General features: G+C 33.7%; 3 protein-coding genes across 5 annotated transcripts; all 3 read right to left on the bottom strand.

The window, feature by feature from the left end:
* Positions 1-24: 24 nt before the first annotated feature.
* On the bottom strand, positions 25-3208 carry RLF (reduced lateral root formation). Of its 3 annotated transcripts, none has more exons than XM_047310418.2 (8): positions 3119-3208; positions 2983-3038; positions 2170-2223; positions 2016-2049; positions 1512-1899; positions 1283-1417; positions 1094-1144; positions 25-405 (listed from the first exon to the last, which is right to left on the bottom strand). In XM_047310418.2, exons 4-8 carry the CDS (start codon positions 2046-2048, stop codon positions 329-331), a joined length of 684 nt encoding a protein of 227 aa, XP_047166374.1. In that variant the 5' UTR covers position 2049; positions 2170-2223; positions 2983-3038; positions 3119-3208; the 3' UTR covers positions 25-328. The 3 variants fall into 3 exon arrangements, with proteins under 3 accessions (XP_047166374.1, XP_047166372.1, XP_087970040.1); XM_047310416.2 differs by having other exon boundaries at positions 2016-2090; XM_088113914.1 differs by having other exon boundaries at positions 2983-3123.
* Positions 3209-4472: 1264 nt separating this feature from the next.
* Positions 4473-10040, bottom strand: LOC124835487 (DEAD box RNA helicase family protein). The gene is made up of 9 exons (XM_047310415.2): positions 9889-10040; positions 8978-9317; positions 8325-8480; positions 8026-8094; positions 7243-7512; positions 6382-6732; positions 5940-6217; positions 5424-5810; positions 4473-5310 (listed from the first exon to the last, which is right to left on the bottom strand). Exons 2-9 carry the CDS (start codon positions 9290-9292, stop codon positions 4845-4847), a joined length of 2292 nt encoding a protein of 763 aa, XP_047166371.1. The 5' UTR covers positions 9293-9317; positions 9889-10040; the 3' UTR covers positions 4473-4844.
* A 1968-nt stretch (positions 10041-12008) lies between these two features.
* On the bottom strand, positions 12009-21041 carry DRM2 (domains rearranged methyltransferase 2). The gene is made up of 11 exons (XM_047310413.2): positions 20900-21041; positions 20738-20783; positions 19780-19820; positions 19511-19645; positions 18210-18309; positions 18083-18129; positions 15913-16029; positions 15483-15582; positions 13758-13849; positions 12860-13597; positions 12009-12530 (listed from the first exon to the last, which is right to left on the bottom strand). Exons 3-11 carry the CDS (start codon positions 19780-19782, stop codon positions 12096-12098), a joined length of 1767 nt encoding a protein of 588 aa, XP_047166369.1. The 5' UTR covers positions 19783-19820; positions 20738-20783; positions 20900-21041; the 3' UTR covers positions 12009-12095.
* Between the last annotated feature and the right edge of the window lie 625 nt (positions 21042-21666).

Raw genomic sequence — 21666 nt, forward strand, 5'->3', positions numbered from 1 at the left:
TGCAATCATCCAAAAAACTGGAAATGCACCAAATAGAGACTAATCAATCATGACTGAAATGTTACATTGTTAATCCAAATTTCTAGTTTACATAAATTGTAATAATCCAAATTTTAGAACTATGTCCTTGAGATCTTCAAACACAAACATGTATACCTTTTGGAAAGTCTTCTTAATCGTGGTTCCCCTAAACCAAAATTAAGGTGGTTTTCCATTAATACCAACAGAAATTATTTATCCCCGTTTGATGGCCCCTAATCGGTAAAAAGAGAGGGCCATGAAGAGGGATATATTCATATGTTTATGCATTCTTATAATGGAATCATCTTCAGTGACTCTCATCTAAGGTACCCACAACACATTTCTCCAATAAGAATTCAGCATTAACCCAAGCATGGTATTTATCTGATCCAAGAATTAAGAAAACAGAAACTTTGTGCATTGTGGGGACATGTAAACATGTTCAGGGCAGGTTAGCAGCAAAGCTACTTGAAACATAGCATGAACATGAACCCAAAAAAAACAAAAAAAAAAAAACAGGAATAACCAGCATATAATAGGAACGAACGACATATTCCCCCTTTCAAGTGCATATAAACCTATATAAGACTTACTTGAATATGATATATAAAAACATTTAAGAACCCAATGTTGCTATGATATTGACAGGTATAAAAATATTGGATTATTTTGTATTACTATCTCAATGCCCAAATATCTTATAAATGAGATTCTTAGCATTTAGGAAATTAAGATCGCCTCTTCTCACCTAACAGCAGCTCTAAAGTAGTTAAATTTATTTCTAGGATGTGAAGTTGTGCAACTCAAAAATCCAGATAATATAAACTTCTAGTAACTTCAAATCCTCATACAGAACAAGACATAGTAAAATATGTTAGAAACCTACAAGTTCATCATCAACCATAATAGTTCTCAAGGTAGAAGCATTTATCATGGATGACTAGCATGTCCAGTGCAATGCATTCAAAGAGAACAGTTCACGGAGAAAAATCAACATCTAAATGAAAAGAAAGTGAAATTTATCCAATGGTAAGATTAAACTAAAAGCGATAAGAGAAAGAACGAAGGATACTGAATAAAGATGTGCAATCTTTTCCTACTGCCTTCATCAACATATCAACACCTGCAATATTTTCATACTTTGTAACAATATCACTTGGGTAATATTAGCATTTATTTAAGAAATTTTAGTTTTAATGAAACCAGTAATAGGAACTATAAAAGCTAAAAGTGAACTTGCTGATTGAGTTCATAGCTGTACCTCCAGGGTGAAACTTCATATATGGAGATATATTGTAAACACGACCTTTTAATACAGTCCACATGTCACCTTCTGTTTTGTGTTTTCTAACTTCATCCATAGAAATAAGTCTCTTGTTTGATTGCCCTTTCAAACCTAGCAGAAGATAGATCAAGTTGAAAAATTGCATCACCGCTAATTCTTAAAGGTAACAACAAATAAGTGATAACAAAATATTCCGTATGAGAACCTGCAAGGTCTGGATGAGTTCGGGTGAGCTTGAGCCAGTCCATTTGGCTATAGCCTTTTTCAAAGGGAACTTTGGCCCGAACCACTGGCTTCTTAGCAGAATTCTTCTCTTCTGGCAACTTCGACGACAAATTGTTAGCCTTACCTGGTGCAGATTTTGGGGTAGATTGACTGGATTCATTTGGCTGACTTGAACTTGTGTTAGTAACAGTGAAAGACAAAGAACCAACATTGGCCTCCTTAGAGTTGGAATCCTTGGATAAACCATCCTTCCACAAAAAACCACCATCCTGAATGGTACTAGTTGCATTTGAAGATTCTTCTTTAATAGAAATATCAGCAACATCTGAAGCAAGCTTGTTTGTTTCAAGATCAACAGGTGCACTGACCTGTACACACATGGTATCAATTAAATTAGATTCATGCACCATCATGAAGAGAAAGTGTTAAGTGTGTACGTGCTAAATAAATAAACATAAAACAAAATGGCATTCATGCATATTACCTGACAAAACGTGAAATCATCATCAATGTCCATCCTAGAGTGAGTGCACACAAGATTACGTTTTAGTAGCTGCAACTGAAATTCGCAATAATGAAAAATTGTACTAGGTTAATATATTATATGATCACAGCATCTAATTCTAGGTATTTATTACCTCTTTCTTCTTCCTATTAAAATTTCTTCCTACTCTCTGCCACTGTCCCTGCCCCTGTGGACATATATACAACTCAATAACCACACAAAAATAAACAATACATTAATTAATACTATTTTCTGGAGAGGTGTAAAAGACAATCAAATTGAAACATCCTCCTTCTAGCCTGGCACCATAAGCAAGATGATTTACGATAACAAATTTCACCATAAACAAGGTTTGTCGTGTTTCTTATAATGCTAACAACTCTCTAAATATAATTCTAATAACCCTCTGAACATAATACTAGTTATAATACGCTTATTTATTGACTAACGGTTAGTCGTGGAGGACTAATGAAGAGGGACCTAGACAAAGACAAAGTTTGGAAGAGAGACGAAAACTTGAGAGTTTAGGAACCAAACACATGTTTAATCCTTAAAAAAACTTAACTCGTAGTTTCTCTGAAGAATCATATTGACATAGCTACGCAGATGCTATTCATATACATACTGAATACTAAAATATGCAAATCAAAACACTGGAAATCTCATGCAATTCAATAATGCTTCACCGACGAAGAATACAGCGTTTAGGGAGTGTAGGAGCCACACAAGATCCAAACCCAAAGTAAATAGTGATCAAATCCATCAGAAACTGAGATTCTTTCATTGAATGATTAAACTCAATCATTCTTGATTATTTTATGCATTGACTAAAACATCACACTACGACCTCTAATACCCCATATGCAAATTACAGGAGCATATTCTTCAAAATCAAGGACTGAAACAAACATAAATTCGTAATTTCTGCTTAATCTTAAGCAATTACCAGCCCGATTGAAGGAAAATCCTAGCTCCGAAGCTCTTTCGTCGATTAGGGTTTACCTAAAAACAGCAAAACATCACTTAGAGAATCGAAAGAATGAAAGGCATATGCCACTTGAAGGAGAATCGCAAACTACTACCAAACGGCTTCAATGCAAAATTGCTTCCAAGGAGAATTGTAGCAAATTGGTAGTTCTGAAGTCATATACGGTAAAAGGAAAAGAAAAAAGGTTGGTATTTATTTTCATTTCCAAATTATCATTTCACTTATTTTTATTTTTACTTTTGTTTAAAAACAAGTTTCAAAATAAACATCAAGATTAGAAATATTATAAATTTTATTGCAATTTCACCCTATCATATTCAATTCAGTTTAATAAAGTTGTAGATTATTAAAATTAATAGATGAAAATTATTTAAATAGATTATAGACTAAAGTTATAAATAACTAAAAATTAAGAAAATAAAATTGTAAAAAAATGATAAAATAAAGTTGCAAATTTTATTAAATAGCAAGGTCAAAATTAATTCTTACTTGTTTAATTAATTCTTACGTGTTTAAAACCTCTAAACAATACATAAATTCATTTTTAAATAATCTAACCAATTTGAATTTTAGTGTTAATAAACACACTTTATAATTATGAAAATCAAAAAATATATTGCTTTACATTATAAAAATGTAATATAATAATATTAATAACAAATTATTATATATGTTTAATTAAATAAATAAACCAATTAACCTAAAAGAAGAGTTTTTAATCTACCAATTTGCTTAGCACTTTAAACTAAATAAATAGGATTTTAAATAAAGGTCATACAGTAATATCATGGGCCAAAGTGGGACAGAACCAGAAATAAAGTCGAGGGTATAATTTCATTCAACAATTTTTATATATGAATATATAAATTATTTTTTTATACAATACCCAAAATAGTATTTTGATTGTGAGATACCATATTACTTATTTTATAAAAGCATTATAAAATTATAATGAGATGTGTTATTTTCATATGATAATGGTTAAAAACTACCTAACGTGGTAACTTTTAAATTCATTATAGAGATGTACTAAAAGAAATTTTAAATGAAAAAATTGTGTTTACTTTTCTCAGCCATATACAGTATGTGCTAAAATATAAAGAAAAAAAGAATATAGTATGATATAAAAAGTGATAGAAAATAGAGAAAATTTAGTGTTTTAAACCTCAAACAATCAATCTTACCATGTTTATAATTAAATTACTATATTGAGAAAAGTCAAAAAAACAATGTTTAATTCATAAACGAAATCGCATGATAAACAAAATTTTGGTACATAATATTTTAAAAATATAACTATCTTTCTAATAAAAAATTAAACAAGAACATTATTATCCCATTATTATTATTAGTAAAAAAAATTTTAATGATATACACACACACAGAATCTAAATTTTTCTTGTGTAAAAGATTCAATGATAAGAGATACAAATTAAAGCACAAGAGAATAAAAAAGAAAGGAAGATGAGTGGATTCCCATTGGGTTAGGGGGAAAAATACAACAATTTAGTTTTAGTTTCTAAATAACGTCTGTTCTGATGTGACTATATGTTCTGATGTAACTATATGAGAACAAAGAACTCAACTGGATACAAAGCCGAGTTTCAGCAAAACAAGAAAAAAGGCAGAATGTCCGGTTACTAGTAGCTTCATCTATGCCAAATTTCCAGGCTTCCAGAAAGCCCCTCAAAATATACATTTGCCATGAATTTTACTATCAGATCCTAAATTGTGTCCATGTTCAATCAACAATGCCCAAAACAACATTAACATATATATATGTTTGTATATATGTAAATGGTGAGAGGAGAGGCAAAATCCTAATCCCCACCTTGACCTATCATTCCATCTTCCTCTGGAATCATCCCTTCCTCCACCTCTCCTCCATTGCCTCCCCACTCTTTTGGAGGACTATTATAAGACCTACCACCGCCCTGGGAGGGTGATGAGTTTCGATAAGGACTGCGTGCACGCTGCCGTGGTGGGGATGATTGACTTTGTCCCATCATCGATCGATGAAAACTGTGAACTGGGGATCGTTCACGAACTGCTGTGGTCCTTTCCTGTCTGTAGGGGCTAGGACTGCGGCTTCTATCTCTGTTAGAGCTCTTATTGCGTTCACTATCACCCCATCCACCACGTTCCATCATTGCCTTGTGAAAACTGCTGCTTTGGGAATGTTGAGGTAGTGCAGCCCTGTCAGGGCTACGACTACGTTCACGGTTGACGCTTTTGTAGCGATCACTCCATTTAGATCCCTTGTCTGGACTCAGACCCCGATCATTCCTATGACACCATTTCATCAAAACATGTAGATCAGTATTAACAATCCTCTGCCAAAGTAAATTAAGAATATATTCTACCATAGTCAAATATCGTTCAAAATCAACATAACAAACCTCTGAGAATCATAGTCAAAACCACGGCCTCCTCTCCCAGAAGAAGCATTTCCCCTAGCTCCATAATTTGAATCACCACCCCTTCCACCATATCCTGAGTCATTATTCCTTCCACCATATCCAGAATCACTGCGTCCACCTCTTCCACCAGAACCCCATCGTCTGGATCTTCCCATCCCACTACCACCCCGCGATGACATATCCCGAAGTTCTGGAGGTACTTTCTGATTTGCACCTTCCAAAACTTTGATGAGATCGGTAGCATATTTTGCATCCTGGTCACCAAAGAAAGTGTAAGCTAGCCCAGTGGCTCCAGCCCTTCCAGTCCTTCCAATCCTATGAACATAGTCTTCAACTCCTGTGGGGAAGTCGTAATTGACAACCACCCTGCAAAATATTTATGGACACTGTCAAATATGACCACTTCTCCATGACAAATTCACTACAGTGGGTAAATAACAAGTTTTCATATTATATTGGCCCCAGAATAAGAAAAAAGTATAATAAATTAACAACCTAATGTCCTTGATATCCAGTCCCCGGGCAGCAACATCTGTAGCCACAAGAACAGGTGACCTCCCAGTTCGAAACTGACTCAACACGTGATCCCTCTCAGCCTGGGATTTATCCCCATGTATAGCAGCAGCTCCGAACTGACGTGTCAGAGTACGAGCAAGTTGATCACACATTTTCTTGGTAGAACAGAATATGATTATCTTTGATCCTTGATCCTGTGACCGTAAAATATGTTCCAGACGTCTCTGTTTCTCCATCAGGGGCAACACTTCAACATGCTGACATCATACCAGACAACACATAAATCACAAAGTCTATACCAATCACTAACATCAATACACTGTCTAACAGAAAAATAGCATATAAATGTAATGAAAAAGTTGTCAAATATACAAGCAAGAAAAAAACATGCACCCAAATGTATTAGTAGCAGAAAGCAAACCTGAGTAATTGACTTGTTAGCAACAAGCTCGTCCACATTGCCAATGTTCACCTGGACAGGTTTGACCAGTAGATCAGCTGCAATTTTCCTAACCTCCTTTGGCCAAGTTGCAGTAAACATGAGTGTTTGCCTGCGATTAGGCACCTCATTAACAATTTTCCTAATTTGAGGTTCGAAACCCATATCCAGCATCCGGTCTGCCTCATCTAGCACCAGGTAAGAGACCTGATGAAGACTAATTCTTCTCATCTCAAGAATATCATTCAAGCGACCAGGAGTGGCTACCACAATATCTGCTCCCCGGTCAATGTCTCTGAGTTGAGGACCCTTGGGTGCTCCTCCATACAAACACTGGCAAAAAAGGGTGTAAATATATAGCAGTAAATGGAGATGGCTCAATTTTCTTTAGCTATCGGCGTGCTAGTGTCATACATGTTTCAGACAACCAGCTCGTTTCCTACACAACTAATCATGCAAGTAATAAAAAAATCATTTTTATCAACTTAGACAATTGAACTGACACCTCCATGCAGAAAAAATATACACTATTATAACTTAAACATATCATTTCCTAAACTTTATAACCGAAAACTATTTGTGCTTCATAGAATATAAATCCCACAACTACCATGTATATTTGTTTAAATGAAATATATAGAATGAAATAACACATTTTAAGTAGAAGAATATAATAAAAAACATGATAAAACATTACAAAAGGAAATCCAATAAAGGATAGTACAAGCAATATTTGTTCTACATTCTCAAATTTGAGTGAAACAATAATTTCCAATGGTTTTTCATGCTGATACTTGAAAGTAGAAGAAAGATAATGTGATAAAAAGGAGAACAATTACTTACTGCACAAGAAATTCTTGAAGATTTCCCAAACTTCACAGCCTCATCTTGTATTTGTGTCGCCAACTCCCTTGTTGGTGAAAGTACCAATGCAGTGGGGCCCATTTTGGAGTTATTACCACAGCGCTTGAGGTGAACAAATGCTGGAATTAAATATCCCAATGTTTTCCCTGAGCCTGTTTTTGCAATGGCAACTATATCTCTACTTTGAAGAGCAATGGGCCATGACTGTGCCTGAATTGGAGTTGGGGCTGAGAAACCAGCATTTTGTACCTAAAAAAAGGAAAATCCAGGAGATTGGTTTTCTTTGTAACTTATACAGGAGTTAATGCCGGAAGAAGCATCATCCCTCATATGCAAGCCACCAATGCTTGCTGATGCAAGGTAGCGCATGAGGAGGCCTCTTCTTCCGTACAGACCAAGTGGCAGACTGAATCATGACCAACAGCAGTCCCAGCCACGAACTTGGATGATTCGGAAAGCCCTTCCAAAAACTTGGTCCACCATAAAGGGCGCTCCAAAGTCCAAACTAAATGCTAGCCCCACAAAAGAGGGCACCACACCGTACGACATTAGCTCCTCCCCAGGAGCAAATATCGCACCTACGACAAAAAAAAAAGTAAAGATGGCAAAAAAATTATGAGCCTGAAACTTAGAAATTGAAGCTTCAGGAATCAGATACTTGCACAAGGAAAATTTGGGTCAGATACCTATGGAAGCTGGGTACCCGCCTAACTGCCACTATTGAAGATAGATGAGAAAACAACAGAGAACAAAAGTTAATACCTCTCTCAGCACCTCCGGTGGAAAGCCACTAGAACCAAATGAAGCAAGAGGCGGTGGCACATTGTCTCCCTAGAAAAAATATGAAAGACCCTCAATTTTAGTGTAATTGAAACGAAATCCAAAAGTAGCAAATAGAAATCAATTATATGGAATTTTCCAAACATAATCTGGAAACATTTAATATAAAAACTTGTTTCGCCTGTGTGTATAGTAACTATAATAAAATAAGCAAATGTACAAATCATGAAACAGTAATGTGACATAATTATTAGCCATGAAACTACAAAATATATGCTTACAGTCACAGTTATTTCATGCCGACTTCGATAAGACTCAGGAGATAGCACAGCTGCAGCATCCGATGCCCCATGACCTTTGACAGAATAACTAACATTGGCAGCAGCATTTGTTCCAGTTGGCACACTATGAGAACTGTAACTTCCACCTTTGGAACTCTATACATGACGAAAGACATAAAGAATTAGCCCCACAATTAAACTATGATTGAGAAGATAAAGAGTTTATTTTCAGTATCACATTCCTTTTGCCTCTCTACCAACATAATGTATTATTCATTTCCTAGATAAATGTAACGCCCAAACATGTTCAGGTAAGGAAAAACACGGAACAGAATTGTTCAATTCATGAATTTATTGTTTTAGTACAACACATACTAGATTCGTCCCATTCCCCAATTGTAGTCATCTTCATATGGATATCATAATTAGTGATTTTAAATTAACTCAAACATTGATTAAACGTCACCGTTAGAATACCACAACCAGTTTGCATAAACCTATATGCAACTAACTACAAATAAAAAACTTCTGTGGCATAAGTCACGTTGAAAACAACAAGCAGCTAGCAACTACCAACTAGAAAACTGTATGCAACTAGCAACTAACTACATAATAAAATTTCAAAAAGCAAGAATAAAGTTATGGGTTGAAACCTGATTATTCCGTGAAGCATCATTTGACCCACCACTGCCATTTCTATCATACCTATCACTGAAATCAGGACTACGACCACGTTGCGACCCTTGAGACGTATGTTGAACCTGGACAGAAGAGCTAGGCACTGAAGAGGACTTTGGTGGGGCAGCTGAGCTCGATGGCCTCTCATACTGGGTGACATTGGTCTCGGGATTCCAAAAGTAAAGATACCCGGTCTTGCCATCCACAAGACCCTTCCATGGTTTAGGGAGTGTCGGATCTGGTGGTGCATACCGCGGACCCATTGAAGAGGCAGTTGCTGTGGCGGCCATAGCAAGGAAAACCCGAAATACAATTCTAACATCACAAAAACAATATAACAATTCAGTACTAACCTATTCATAAAATATAAATAATGAAACTAGTTATGAATAACTCCCAATTAAAATATATAGCAGTTTAATAAAAACTGTAAGAGCGATTCCATTCTCTTTAACCGTCACACTACCAACTTCCATTTAGTAACCAAATCAAACATTTATCCGAAAACCTAAATCTCGTAATCCCAGCGAATCTCGACTCGAATGTTTAAGAAAAGGAGTTAACAAACCCTAGTCTACACCTAATACCATTTACAGCTAAGAATTATCACCACAAACCAAAACAAATCCTAAAAGTAAAACTCCGAAGCTGTAAAAATAAAATCGTATCCGAAAAAACAAATCTAGCGAAAGCAAACGCATGCAGCATAAATCCAATAAACAAAGCCCTAGATTCAATCAAACTGCAAGCAGAGTTCCTGAACGAGCACAACCTACGTTTCGACACTCAGATCTGGTCAGTTAAGGAATGCTGCATACAACATCACGAAATTGACCTAGAAAATTGGAAGTGGAAAAAAGATGAAACGAGTCGAATCTTGTTATACCGATTGAAGAGCGAGAAGTGACCGTCGATTCCACGAGCTACGTCGGTCTCTCTCTCTCTGAGATTTGAACTCGAATTCGGGTTCGGGTCGAAAAGGCTCACGTCGCTTCGAAAATGCGACGAGGGTGAGAAGGAGAGGAGAAAGCAGAAGAATGAAAATGGTTATTTATACAAAACAGAGAAAGTGAAAGAGTTGGGTTAATGTTAGGTTTGGCGTGTGACCATGGTTATGAATTTGAACTATAACACTTGACCATGGTTAAGTGGCATGAACCACCAAGTTATTTAAGAATAAAGCATTATTTCAAAAACAAAATTCATATTTTAAAGGATTATTTTAAAGTATCATTATTACTCACTGATCTCACAAAGAAATTGACAAGAGAAGAAAATATTAAAAACAACTAAAAGAATTCTAACATATTTATAATATGTTTTGATAAAAAAAAATTAATAGGGTAATTTATTTTTAAAAAAAATTGAAATATTCAATAATAAAATATGTTATTTAATAAAGAATTCTAAAAGAAATTGAAATTTTATAATTTTATTCGCGTAATTAGATTGCTTAAAATTAAAAAATTCCAAATAAACTATGAATTGAAAGTTTTCTTATTTTCAAATTAATTTTGTATTCTTTGTAATCTTGTTTTAATGCAATTTTAGTTTTAGATGTAATCGATTTAACCACGACATTGTTCAAATAACTATTTTTTACTTCATACTGAGTTAGTTTTTTATGTCAATAGATGTTATTTTATTATTTAAGTTATTAGAAATATTTTTTAAACAACTTTTATTCCTTAGTCGATATTACTTAAAGTTATTTTTGTCAAGGGTGATTATTTTTTTTAGTGAGTTAATTATTTTAATTAATATCTGTCATCATTAATTTTTTGTCAATGTTTTTTTAATTAGTTGAGATATTATTTCTTATCAATGATTTGCTTTTACTAATGTCAAGGAGAGAAATTTTTTTCGTGGACGTAAATAAAGGAAGTTGGAAAAAATCCTTAAATATGAACATCATAAAAATAATTTTGGTCAATGTCAATTTAAATAATGCGTTCAACTAATTCAAAACAATATCGGTTAATATCAAGTGAGATTTTTTTTCATATAACAGTTAAAAAATAAGAACTATAATCAAAAAATAGTATCAACCAATCGACAATAAAACATAACTAATTTAAATTTTTAATAATTATTTATATTAATATTTTTAAAATTTGATAGTAATTGAAATATTTTATCTGAATAAGAAAAAAATTGTTAAATTTAAATTTTCTTAACCAAATAAAATATATCAATTCCAATTCAATATATTTTATTGATTGTGAAATTCATATTCCAAACACAAAAAGTTAAACATATGAGGTGATATTACACTCATTGATATCTTTGTAAAACGAGAGAATATTGGATTTTATCTCTAAATCAAAAAAAGAGTTATCATTCTAAATCTTAAAATCACTATTTATTGGTGCAAGATTCATTTTAAAATACATAAATATAGTTAATTTTATAGATCTTAATTTTGTTACTAGTATTCACAACTCAATTTTTATATAAGAAACATTGATGGATGCTAAGTTGTATTGAAAATGTCATTTTTGTCTAAATGACATTTGCTTAAGGGTGATAAATGAGTTTATTTAAGAACTTGGTTCCTAAAAACAAAATTTATGATTCCAACTTTTTAAAAATTTATTACATTTTAACTTTTACTCATGTATTAAAAAGTAATATAAAATTCAGTTGTAAATACTATTCTTTATTATGACAATCTTCACTTTAGTTACCAATTGTAACATTCTATATCTCTCTTTATGACAAATCTTCACTTTAATTACCAATTTGCTAAATTGTAACATTCTACATTCTTGTATCTGATATCTCTTTACTTCTCTGATTTATTTTTATTGTAATTTTTAAAAACTCGATTTCTAAAACCATACTTCTCTGATTTTTTTTATTGTACCTTTTAAAAATTCAATTTCTAAAGGATAGTATTATTTTCTAAACAAAATCGAATTAAAAATAGTAACATGAAATCAGAGATTTTAAGATAAATGTTTTTATTTGAAAGTGTTGCATTGATTTTTGGCAACAAAAATGGGGTGAGAAAAGTAACAGTCTCTAATATTTGAGGTTGCATAGAAGATCCTAAAAGTTTGGATTAAATACAAAACGGGAAATGGAGAAAGATCATCTATGTTTGGCTGTCAAATTTTTCACCAAGTCCAGAATCCTAAAGTAATCAAAGAACAAAGAGGATTCTTTTCCCTCCAGTCCATCCCTGCTGACCCTGTTGCTACCAGCCAGGTTATTACATGGACTGCCACCAACAACAAGATCAAAGCCTCCAAAAATGCTCATCAGCTGCTCCAAACGATCACCATCAAGCTCCCTTACATCGTCCATGTCATACAAATGACCTTTCTGATTTGTCTGTTCCCACCAACTTCTGACAATATTCCTATTCACTTCTGATTTTTCAACAGACACTACATTCTTGAGAGGGATGCCGAGCCGATGAAGAGCTACCTCTGCTCCACCAATTCCAGAAAAGAGAGAAAGAAGATTGATACCATCAGGATACATATCTTTCAGAACTGACAAATGGTATGCCACAGTGTCAACCTGAAATGAACCGAACCCATAAGGAAAGAGAAATTTACATAGAAACATAGATAGATGCATTAAACACTACTTTCACACAATCCATAATCCATTAGGAAGTTCCATAGAAAAGAAAACATGCTGAAACCGAAGTTAGCAAATATGTTATTTATATATAAATCCTTTTTAACACGTTCATTTTATTTTCTTGGTCTTCCTCTACCTGATGACTCTAGAAGTTGAAACATTGTTAGATAATTCCAAGGAGAATCATATTTCTTTATGATAGTAAATACATCCAGAAAGATCTTTGTCGAGTCATTATTTTAAAAGAATGAGAATTATCATACCTGGAATGAATTGCCAAGTGACTTGTATCTGTCAGTCCTACTTATTCCACCTCCCCTGGTGTGGTTCCTTGGGAAGCCTAACAGTGTTTCAACCTCATCAGGCTCAAGAGGAGCAACTTTATTCCTTCCAACCCAAACCAGATTCCATTTCCGACATTGATCAAGAACGTACTTTTGTACATGCTCAGGGGGGTCTTCAGCATGGTTTTCTACAGCTTTCCTAATTCTTTCAGTTAGTTTTGCACTGCCAATACATGTTTGCAGACAATTAAGTTTGGTCCTTGGGTCCCATGAGGGCCACCACTTCCTTGTTAGGGGGAAAGCCTCATGTATTGTACGCGGTGGAAGTGGTAGAAGTGGGAACCTATTTTGGATGGGGAGGTTGTGAATATAGCCCCTTTTCCTGGCTGCCGCACAGAAAAACTTTGAGTCCACAAATTCTGGCTCCACATCATACAAAAATCTAGAAATTGTTTGCCAAACACCTTTTGGTGCTAAGGCCACATTCTCATAATAGAAGTAAGGAGGGCCAATGGCATCTTCTGGAATCCTTCTGTGTGTTATGAAGCTTGACTCTGTAGGCACACCAAACCCAATCATTGGGTTTGGAAGATGGAGAGCTTCCTCATCATCTTCGTTGACGATTTTCTTCTCACACCCCCTAGGCTTTTTCCTTCCCAACACTTCACAATCATACAATCTTCGTTTATTGGATTTAGTATAATCATTGTATTGTAGCTGCAAAAATAATAACAAAATAACTTGTGACAAATAAATGAGGGGGGAGACAGCAACAGATTGATGATGTTACATAATTTTAAGCAAAAAATTCAAAATAATATATATGCATTGAATGTCTATCACAAAATACCAATATGCCAATATGCTACGTTGCTACCTTTTGTTCAGGCGGTAGAAGAGCATCTTCAGCCTTTGCTAGCTGAGCAACATCTATAAAATCTACCAATTCGTCAAGTGAAGAATTTCGACCTGTAACATTTAATTAGAAAAATGAGACAACAAAATAGACAGTGAAAAAGTTCATTTAACAAGACATTTTGTAAACTTGGGAACACAAGCAAACAAAGAGGCCATGAAAGGTTAACTTACTATTATTATTGTCGTCAACCAAGTTAATTTGATTAATATGATTTATGGCAGAATAGCAACATTCATCTTCTATTAGCTTATTTATACAGAGTTGAACAATCTTACAGTGGCCTTCTTTTTTTGCACAGCCCCCCTCCCACAGATCAGCCCATTTTAGCCATAAAGTGATACCTCCAATTGAGATTCCATGTCCAAGCCGGGAAGGAAACAATTAGACCTTGGTTAAGGGATCTTGTGCTAATAACTTTTGGTTATGATGGCCTTCTTTAGACATAATTATATATAACAAATGACCTATAGATGTTACTTCTCCATGTAAATCCTAATTATAGTGTTAGCAACTAAACAATCGCAATTTTTCTTGGTTTGACTAAAAGTGCAGTATATTCATAAGGTGACTGGATAAGAAGATTTTCTTTATCTATTAGATACAATAACGGTGGCTCCAAACTGATATGAATTTGTCCCCAACGTGGACATTGGAACAGGTAATCTCCAGGCAAAGGAACTATTATGCCTTGATGTTCTGTGTATTGTATTGAGTATACAATTATATAAAATGCGGATTGATATGCATTCAGCAGGTAGGACTCGACTGGGAGATTATAAAAGTTAGAGAATGAGGAAACTCCATCATGGATTAGAGTGATGGCGTGGTATTGGTTCATTAAAAAGATTCCTACTATAACTTCAAAACTATTAGGTCTTCTGGTTTGTTCTTGGACATGCACCCATGCTAGTAGATAATGATCTCTACAAAACTAAATGCAGTGTTGGATCTTTCAAGAAGGCTATGATTGTTCTTTATGAAACATGGTACTAAACTAAGGCATATTTTACGTAGTACTTAGATATAAAAATGTTCATTGGGTTTGAGTTCCATTCTCGTTAGGCTTTGATACCATGATGAAATGATCAGATCACAAGGGATGGTGCCACGTTGGTACCTGGTACCATGTCGAGAAGAGAAAAACTAAGGAATATAATGAATTTCGTGTCTTGGGGTAGACACAAGTATTCTTATTCATAAACAAGAGATACAATAATAATGAATAACATCAATACCAAATGATGGAAAATATTTGGTAAGATATTTCCCTATCAAATCATGTCTCTAACATAATTAACTCTTATCTCTAACAAAAATATCATCCAATCACGTTTAATGAACACAATGCAACATTGGGAATTACAATATGAAGTGTTCGTCCAGAAAAGCTTTAACAGGTTCGTTTTGGCAATGGCAATGACAATAACTTGTGCTAAGAGTGCATATAAAATATCCAACAACTGGCAACTAATATCAATAGTTAAACCTCATAGAAAACAAATATATTCTTTATTTGTCTAATGGCTGAACTGCAAAGGGACATAAATCCATGTCCTCAAAATCAATATAAGATAGCAAGTGAATCATACAAGCAACAAATATAAAGTACAATAATTCTCTCGTTTTTTGCAGAAATAACATGCCAATAACCCACACCAATATACAAAGGGAAGAAAAACACACCTAATCTTTCAATGGCAATTAAAGCCTCATCCAACTTGTACCCCATTTTCACCAAAGTCTGTAATGTATCATCGTTCTGAGAAATAGATTTTGCAATTTCCTGCAAAAATATAAAATGAGCAAGCTATATCTCATAATACAAAAACTGTTCCTATATTACATCCTAGCATAAGCAATTCCCCATAAATAAATATTTGTAAAATAAAGTGGAAGCAGGATGAAAATTCATTTTTAGTAGGAAAATGAAATTGTACAAGCCCCTGTGGAGCCACATGTTTGAAAATGGTTACATATCTAATTGCATGTCCTATAGAATTAGGAGAAACCATCCAAGTAGATGACACTTAAGGCAAAAATTAACAAGATACAAAAATGAATCAAATCATACAAACTCTAAAAAATAAATGTCAAAACATAGAGCAGAGATTACTTCATCATCAGAAAAAATATCAGTATCTGACAAATCATCCCAAGAGCTCCCTGCATTTTCTGAAGAAGAAGGATCCCGCTCAATACGCTGTTGTGGCTGGGGAGAACTTTCTAGAGCCTGCAAATATGAAAACAAAATTCACCAAGATAACTGTAACATGAACAGCCAACATATTATAGTATGCAAATGGTATATTAAAGATGTAAGGAATAAATCTATAAGAAATCAGTAAAGCAAAAAACAAAACAAAGTATAAGAGGTGAAGGGTGAAAAAAAGGAGCAATTATATGCACAAGAAAACCACAGACCACACATGGAAGTTGGTAAATATCATTGTCATTATAGGGTGGTCCAGCTGCTCATTTAATCCCATCCAATCTTTTGCAACTCTTGCCAAGACAAAATTAGGAGAAAAAAAATTGCAACCATTTCAGAGTTTCTTGGCCAGTTCCAAGAGAAACTTGTATTAAAAGGAAGAAATAAATTCTTGACAAAAGGTTAACTCGTTCATACAAGACCCAAAATTTCCTATAACAAACGCCCCTCCTTAAGAAGCCAGCACCTGGCGGCTTGGAAAATTCGGAACTCGCCCAATGGTAGAAGTAGGTTCCCCCTAGGTTCGAACTCGAAACATCAGTTCGTTGCAAGGTTCTGATACCATTGTTACGAAAAGGTTAACCTGTTCATACAAGACTCAGAATTCCCTATAACACAAAATATCCTATTAAGAGAGAAAGGAAAATAAATGGGAGGATAGAGGTTATTAATACTATAAAACTCTTTAATCTTCAATTATTTTATAAACAATGGGATGCGCACACTAAGCCAACAAAGAAAGATGAATAACTTTTAATAAAAGCTTACTCCGATATTTAATAACTAAAGTTTTAATATAACTTTTTCTCCACGTATACGTTCTAGATAAATAATTGGAACGAATCAGAACAGGCAGATGAAATCAAATTCAAAATGTTATGCATAATTTGTTTAGCAAGCATTGACCACCAAGTTTGAAAATATATAGCCATCAGTTTATTGGTTAAATTTCATACAAGTGCAGCATAATTGAAGTTGCTAATCTTCTTTATAATAGGGTACTCAGTAATTTTATTTCATTCCAAGAACCAAAATATCATCGAAAAATGATTGCAATGACATGTCTGCTACAAATGTGGAATTCGAGTTAGGATTCCATAGTTATCAATCTGAAATAGCTATGTGTAGCAGCCAATTCAGAAAGTACTACGGAAGGATACCAGAAATTGGGACAAAAGATATTTTAAATGTTAGAATACAAACTAAATAGCATATACTACACATGAAAATACTCTAAAAACAAAAGAAAATACACAATAAAAGAAATTCAAGATGAATATAAGTCACAGCTTACACACACAATCATCATCAATCTAGAAGCATTAAAAACATTGTAATGATGTAAAAGAAAAAAGAAGAAAGATGATGGTCATATTAGAAGAAAAAGTATATAGCAAATTACATAAAAATTAGAAAAATGGAATCAGGGAAATTTAAAAGACAGAACACTTGAATAAAATTCTTATAAAATGTGAAGAGTCACAGTTCAAAACAGATGAAGGTCTGGGATACTTTACACAAAAGTAACCCAAACAACCATGTTCCTGGAATAAAAATGGGGTTTTGAAGGATTTATAGAGGTAGCACCACTATAATGACAGCACGAGAAAATCCACAATTTTGGCCACTATGTAAAACCACTTGCTATTTGAACCCAACAGCAGTTCATAGTCTTTCCATTAAACTACACTTCATTCTACACACTATTGACTGCTATGGGTACATGGATGCAACCTTAAACTTACACAAAGAAACAGTTTTCAGCATTAGAATTTGTCACCTCCAAGTCACTAGACAGAAAACTTACCATCATTAACTACCAAATGAAAACCAGCAATGATTAACAATTCATTTATGTATATTGTAAAATGCTAAAAACTCTTCGAGGCTTACCATTATTAACTACAAATGAAAACCAGCAATGATTCACAATTCATTTGTTTGCAAGATGCTAACAACTCCACAATATGGAAATGTAACTATTAATTTAGTAAATGCAAGGTGGGACGACTACAGTAGAGAAATTGCTTAAAACTCAATAATAGCTCAAGGACTTGTTAAAATATCAACTCACCTTGTATGACAGAAGTTCTTCAAGTAGTTTATCTTCGCTTTCCTCACCTAGAAGTTCATCTGGCAATATTATTTGTGAACTTTATGAATCAAGTCTATGTTCAAATAGAGTGAAGCAATGTTTTTACCATATTCCTGAATTACTTTAGAAACCATTTCTCTAGAAAATCCCATGCCAATGAAGTGGTTGAATACCTTGGAATTATCCGAAACTGCAGACGAGCTTGCCTTGAGGGGTAGAGAATGTACATTAGTAGATAAAAACTCTATTTCATTTGCGCAATGTTATTTCTTCATAAATGTTCACAAGAATGTATTTTTTTTCATTGGGTTTAAAATATGCTTAATAGAATGGGTAATTGGAAAAACCATAAAGTTAGCAAAGAAAATGAATAGAATCTGATAAGCACCCAAGCACTTTGGAAACCCTCCCTAAAGACCTAGCTGTCAAAGGAGGAGAACTGAACAGTTAAAACACTTCATAAAAAATTTCAAACCACTCTGCAATGGACTAAGCACCCCATAATACCCAAGTCCCTATCAGAATCCCTTTAACGATAGCAGTCAGAGATCTCATAAAAAATAGAAAATGCAAATAATCTTACATATTTTGTGTGTGCAATAAAATAGAGGAAGTGACACTACCAAAAGAAAGGTAACAGCTTGTGAGTATTTGAGAGTAAAGTTATAAACCTTCAAATTATCATATTCCACATGCCGCAGTTGCCTTAAACTATACAACCAGATACACTAAGGTTACCCAAATCAAGGAGGGAATGCAAAATCAGTAAATAAACCCACATAACAGCAATAGAAAAGAAGAAACTGATTAATGAAGAGCTAGCTACGATGAAATGAGAAACATAAACAGTAATGACAGCCTTTTCCAACTAAGTCCATGTTCACTTGAATAGATTTGAGGGAGAGTGATTGAATGAATTTGAGAGGATTTGAAGGTAAATTTTTTGTTGTTTATTTGAGTGGATTTTGGAGGTAAGTGAGAGTGGATTTGGAAGTAAAGTTTGTGAGAATTAGTGTAGAATTTGATTGATGTAACAGATTAAAAAAATTTACTTCCAAATCCACTTTCACCTATCTCCAAAATCCACTCAAATAAACAACAAAAAACTTACTTTCAAATCCTCTCAAATTCATTCAATCACTCTCCCCCAAATCCATTCAAGTGAACAAGGACTAAGTGAGGTTGCTTCAATAGATCAAAAGACACAATGTTCTATTGTGAAAAAGTGAAAAATTAATACATGTATGAATTCCACAAAACCTAAGCTGTAAAATAGATATTATACATGAAAAAAAAAATTATACGATTTCTGAAGAATTTTTTCCCCATTGACCTGCGAGATCAGCTTATGATTTTGGTTTATCATATCAACAACATCTGCAATGAGAAAAGTCTGAAAAAGCTTACCTCTCCAGACCCAGTAACAGCCTCTCCATTAGGAACAGTTAAACATGAAGATGAAGACTGATAGTTCTCAATTTCAAGCTCATCTTCAGTGTTCCAGTCAAAATTATCACTCTCCACAGCGGAATCATCTCCGCCCTGCAATAATTGTTCAGAAAGAGCAGCAAAAGCTAAGAAGCAAGAAAAAGTAAGAAAGAAAGGTTTTTCAGAGCTACATATGCTCCAGAAAAAAAAAACTAAAAGTGTAGTAGTTAATGACAAGTAAAATGTACCATCTTCAATCTCTCAGCTTGGCAGAATACAGGTATTTTAGCTGCCCAAGCACAGAAGTAACAGAATTAGTGTGAATGAATAACTCTTTATCAGTTGTATTTGTTAGTTTGTTATTTACAGCTGTGTGTCAGAATTGACCAATTAGAAGTGCAGCTGTAGCTTATACATAGTTGCTGAAAACAGAAGTCATCAATTGCACAAAATTCAGTATAATCAATACAGAATTTTCCTTTCTTTATACCTTTTTGTTTTTCTCTTAATAATTAGTATCACACAAACCTAATCACATTTAGGAATACCAGTCAAACCAAACAATTTACCACGATTCATGAACTCAATTCACAGAAAAACCAATTGAACTGGACTAGTGTTCAAGACATAGAAATCTTCAGCATGCCACCACAAGGCAGTAGTAGTCAATCGAAAGAGCTTAAAACAGTGGGAGGAAAACTAGGATTCACCCAAAAAACTCCTAACAACGAATTCTAAGAGGTAGCATTACTAGCCATTGCAAAAATAAAAGGACCATTAACTATAACCAAGAACAACACTATACACTAATTACAACATCATATAACCCATGTAGCCAACCTTACCCAGTAGTCAAATCACTTTGAAACTCGTAGTAGTGATAATGATCTTACCCACCTCAAATAAAATTGACTTCAGTGGAAGATTCGTGTGGTCGATGAGAATACCCACCTTTAATGGTATTAGAAGGTGCATATTGGTACCATAAAATCCCCAAAAACAATACCACAAAAGAAAAACATAAAAAAATACAGCTCTGGAAAAACAGGAAACAAATTTCACATGCAAAACAGAAATTTTTCGAAGGAATAAAAAAACTCTTCTTGACTAACTAACCAAACACACCCACTCAAAAAAAAATGCCAAACCCTAGAAAACAAGTTTCATCATTGATGCAAAAACAAGACATAGTTGCAGAATCACTACCGGTCGGAGAATGCAGAACCCAGAATGCACTTCCACAGGTTCAGCTCTGCACAAAACAAACAAACAAACAAAAAATTATTCAAAACAGATTCAACTCAAAACTCGTATCTTACACAAAATCAATCAAAGAGAAAGGAAAAGAAAAATGAGAGATTTCAAAACCTTTCTTCTTGCAAGAAAGAAGAAAAGCTAGCGGTACTGATGCATGCAAGGAGAGAACAAAGACACGGAATGGAAAAAAGAGCGTCTTGAAGAACACAGACTGGTCAGGATTCTGAATGAGACTTACAATTCTAAATTATCATGATGAAGAATGCAAAACCACCAACATGGAAAGGCGTTTCCCCACTCGCACATTTTCATACTATCTTCCACTCTCTTGTCATCAGGAATCAAACGGTAGAGGACACAAAAGTCTCTTAAAAGGAACTACACGTGTCCTCGTTTAAACCGTTTGATTGCTGTACCAATTCTAATATTAGTGTGACTTTTTACATTTTTTCATCAAGTGACGTATGAAAGAATAATGACATATAATCTATTCGCGAGTATGATTTCTCATCTACTCGAGAGAGTATGTAAGTGAAAAAGAAGAATATCTTCTTTTTCGCTTATTTGTAAAGTTTTAAATATTTATTAATTGTAATATGAATTTTGTAATGTAATATTTTATTATTAAAATAAAATTTAAAATTTTGATATAAAGTTTTATATAAATTTAGATTTAAATATTATGAAATAAAATTAAAGTTTTAAAATGTTCACTATTTAATATTTACTTTTTATGAAAATTCTTAGTTATTTTGTATGTATATTTATGTTTATTTATATTCTAAAATTTACGTATATTAAATCATATTATGAACTCATAACTTTAATAAATTAATATTTAATATTTAACATAAATCTTGCTTTTGCATTTCATTAAT

The sequence above is a fragment of the Vigna umbellata genome, chromosome 4 (genome assembly GCF_029865625.1).
Source record: "Vigna umbellata cultivar VRB3 chromosome 4, Vumbellata_1.0, whole genome shotgun sequence".
NCBI classification, from domain to species: domain Eukaryota; kingdom Viridiplantae; phylum Streptophyta; class Magnoliopsida; order Fabales; family Fabaceae; genus Vigna; species Vigna umbellata.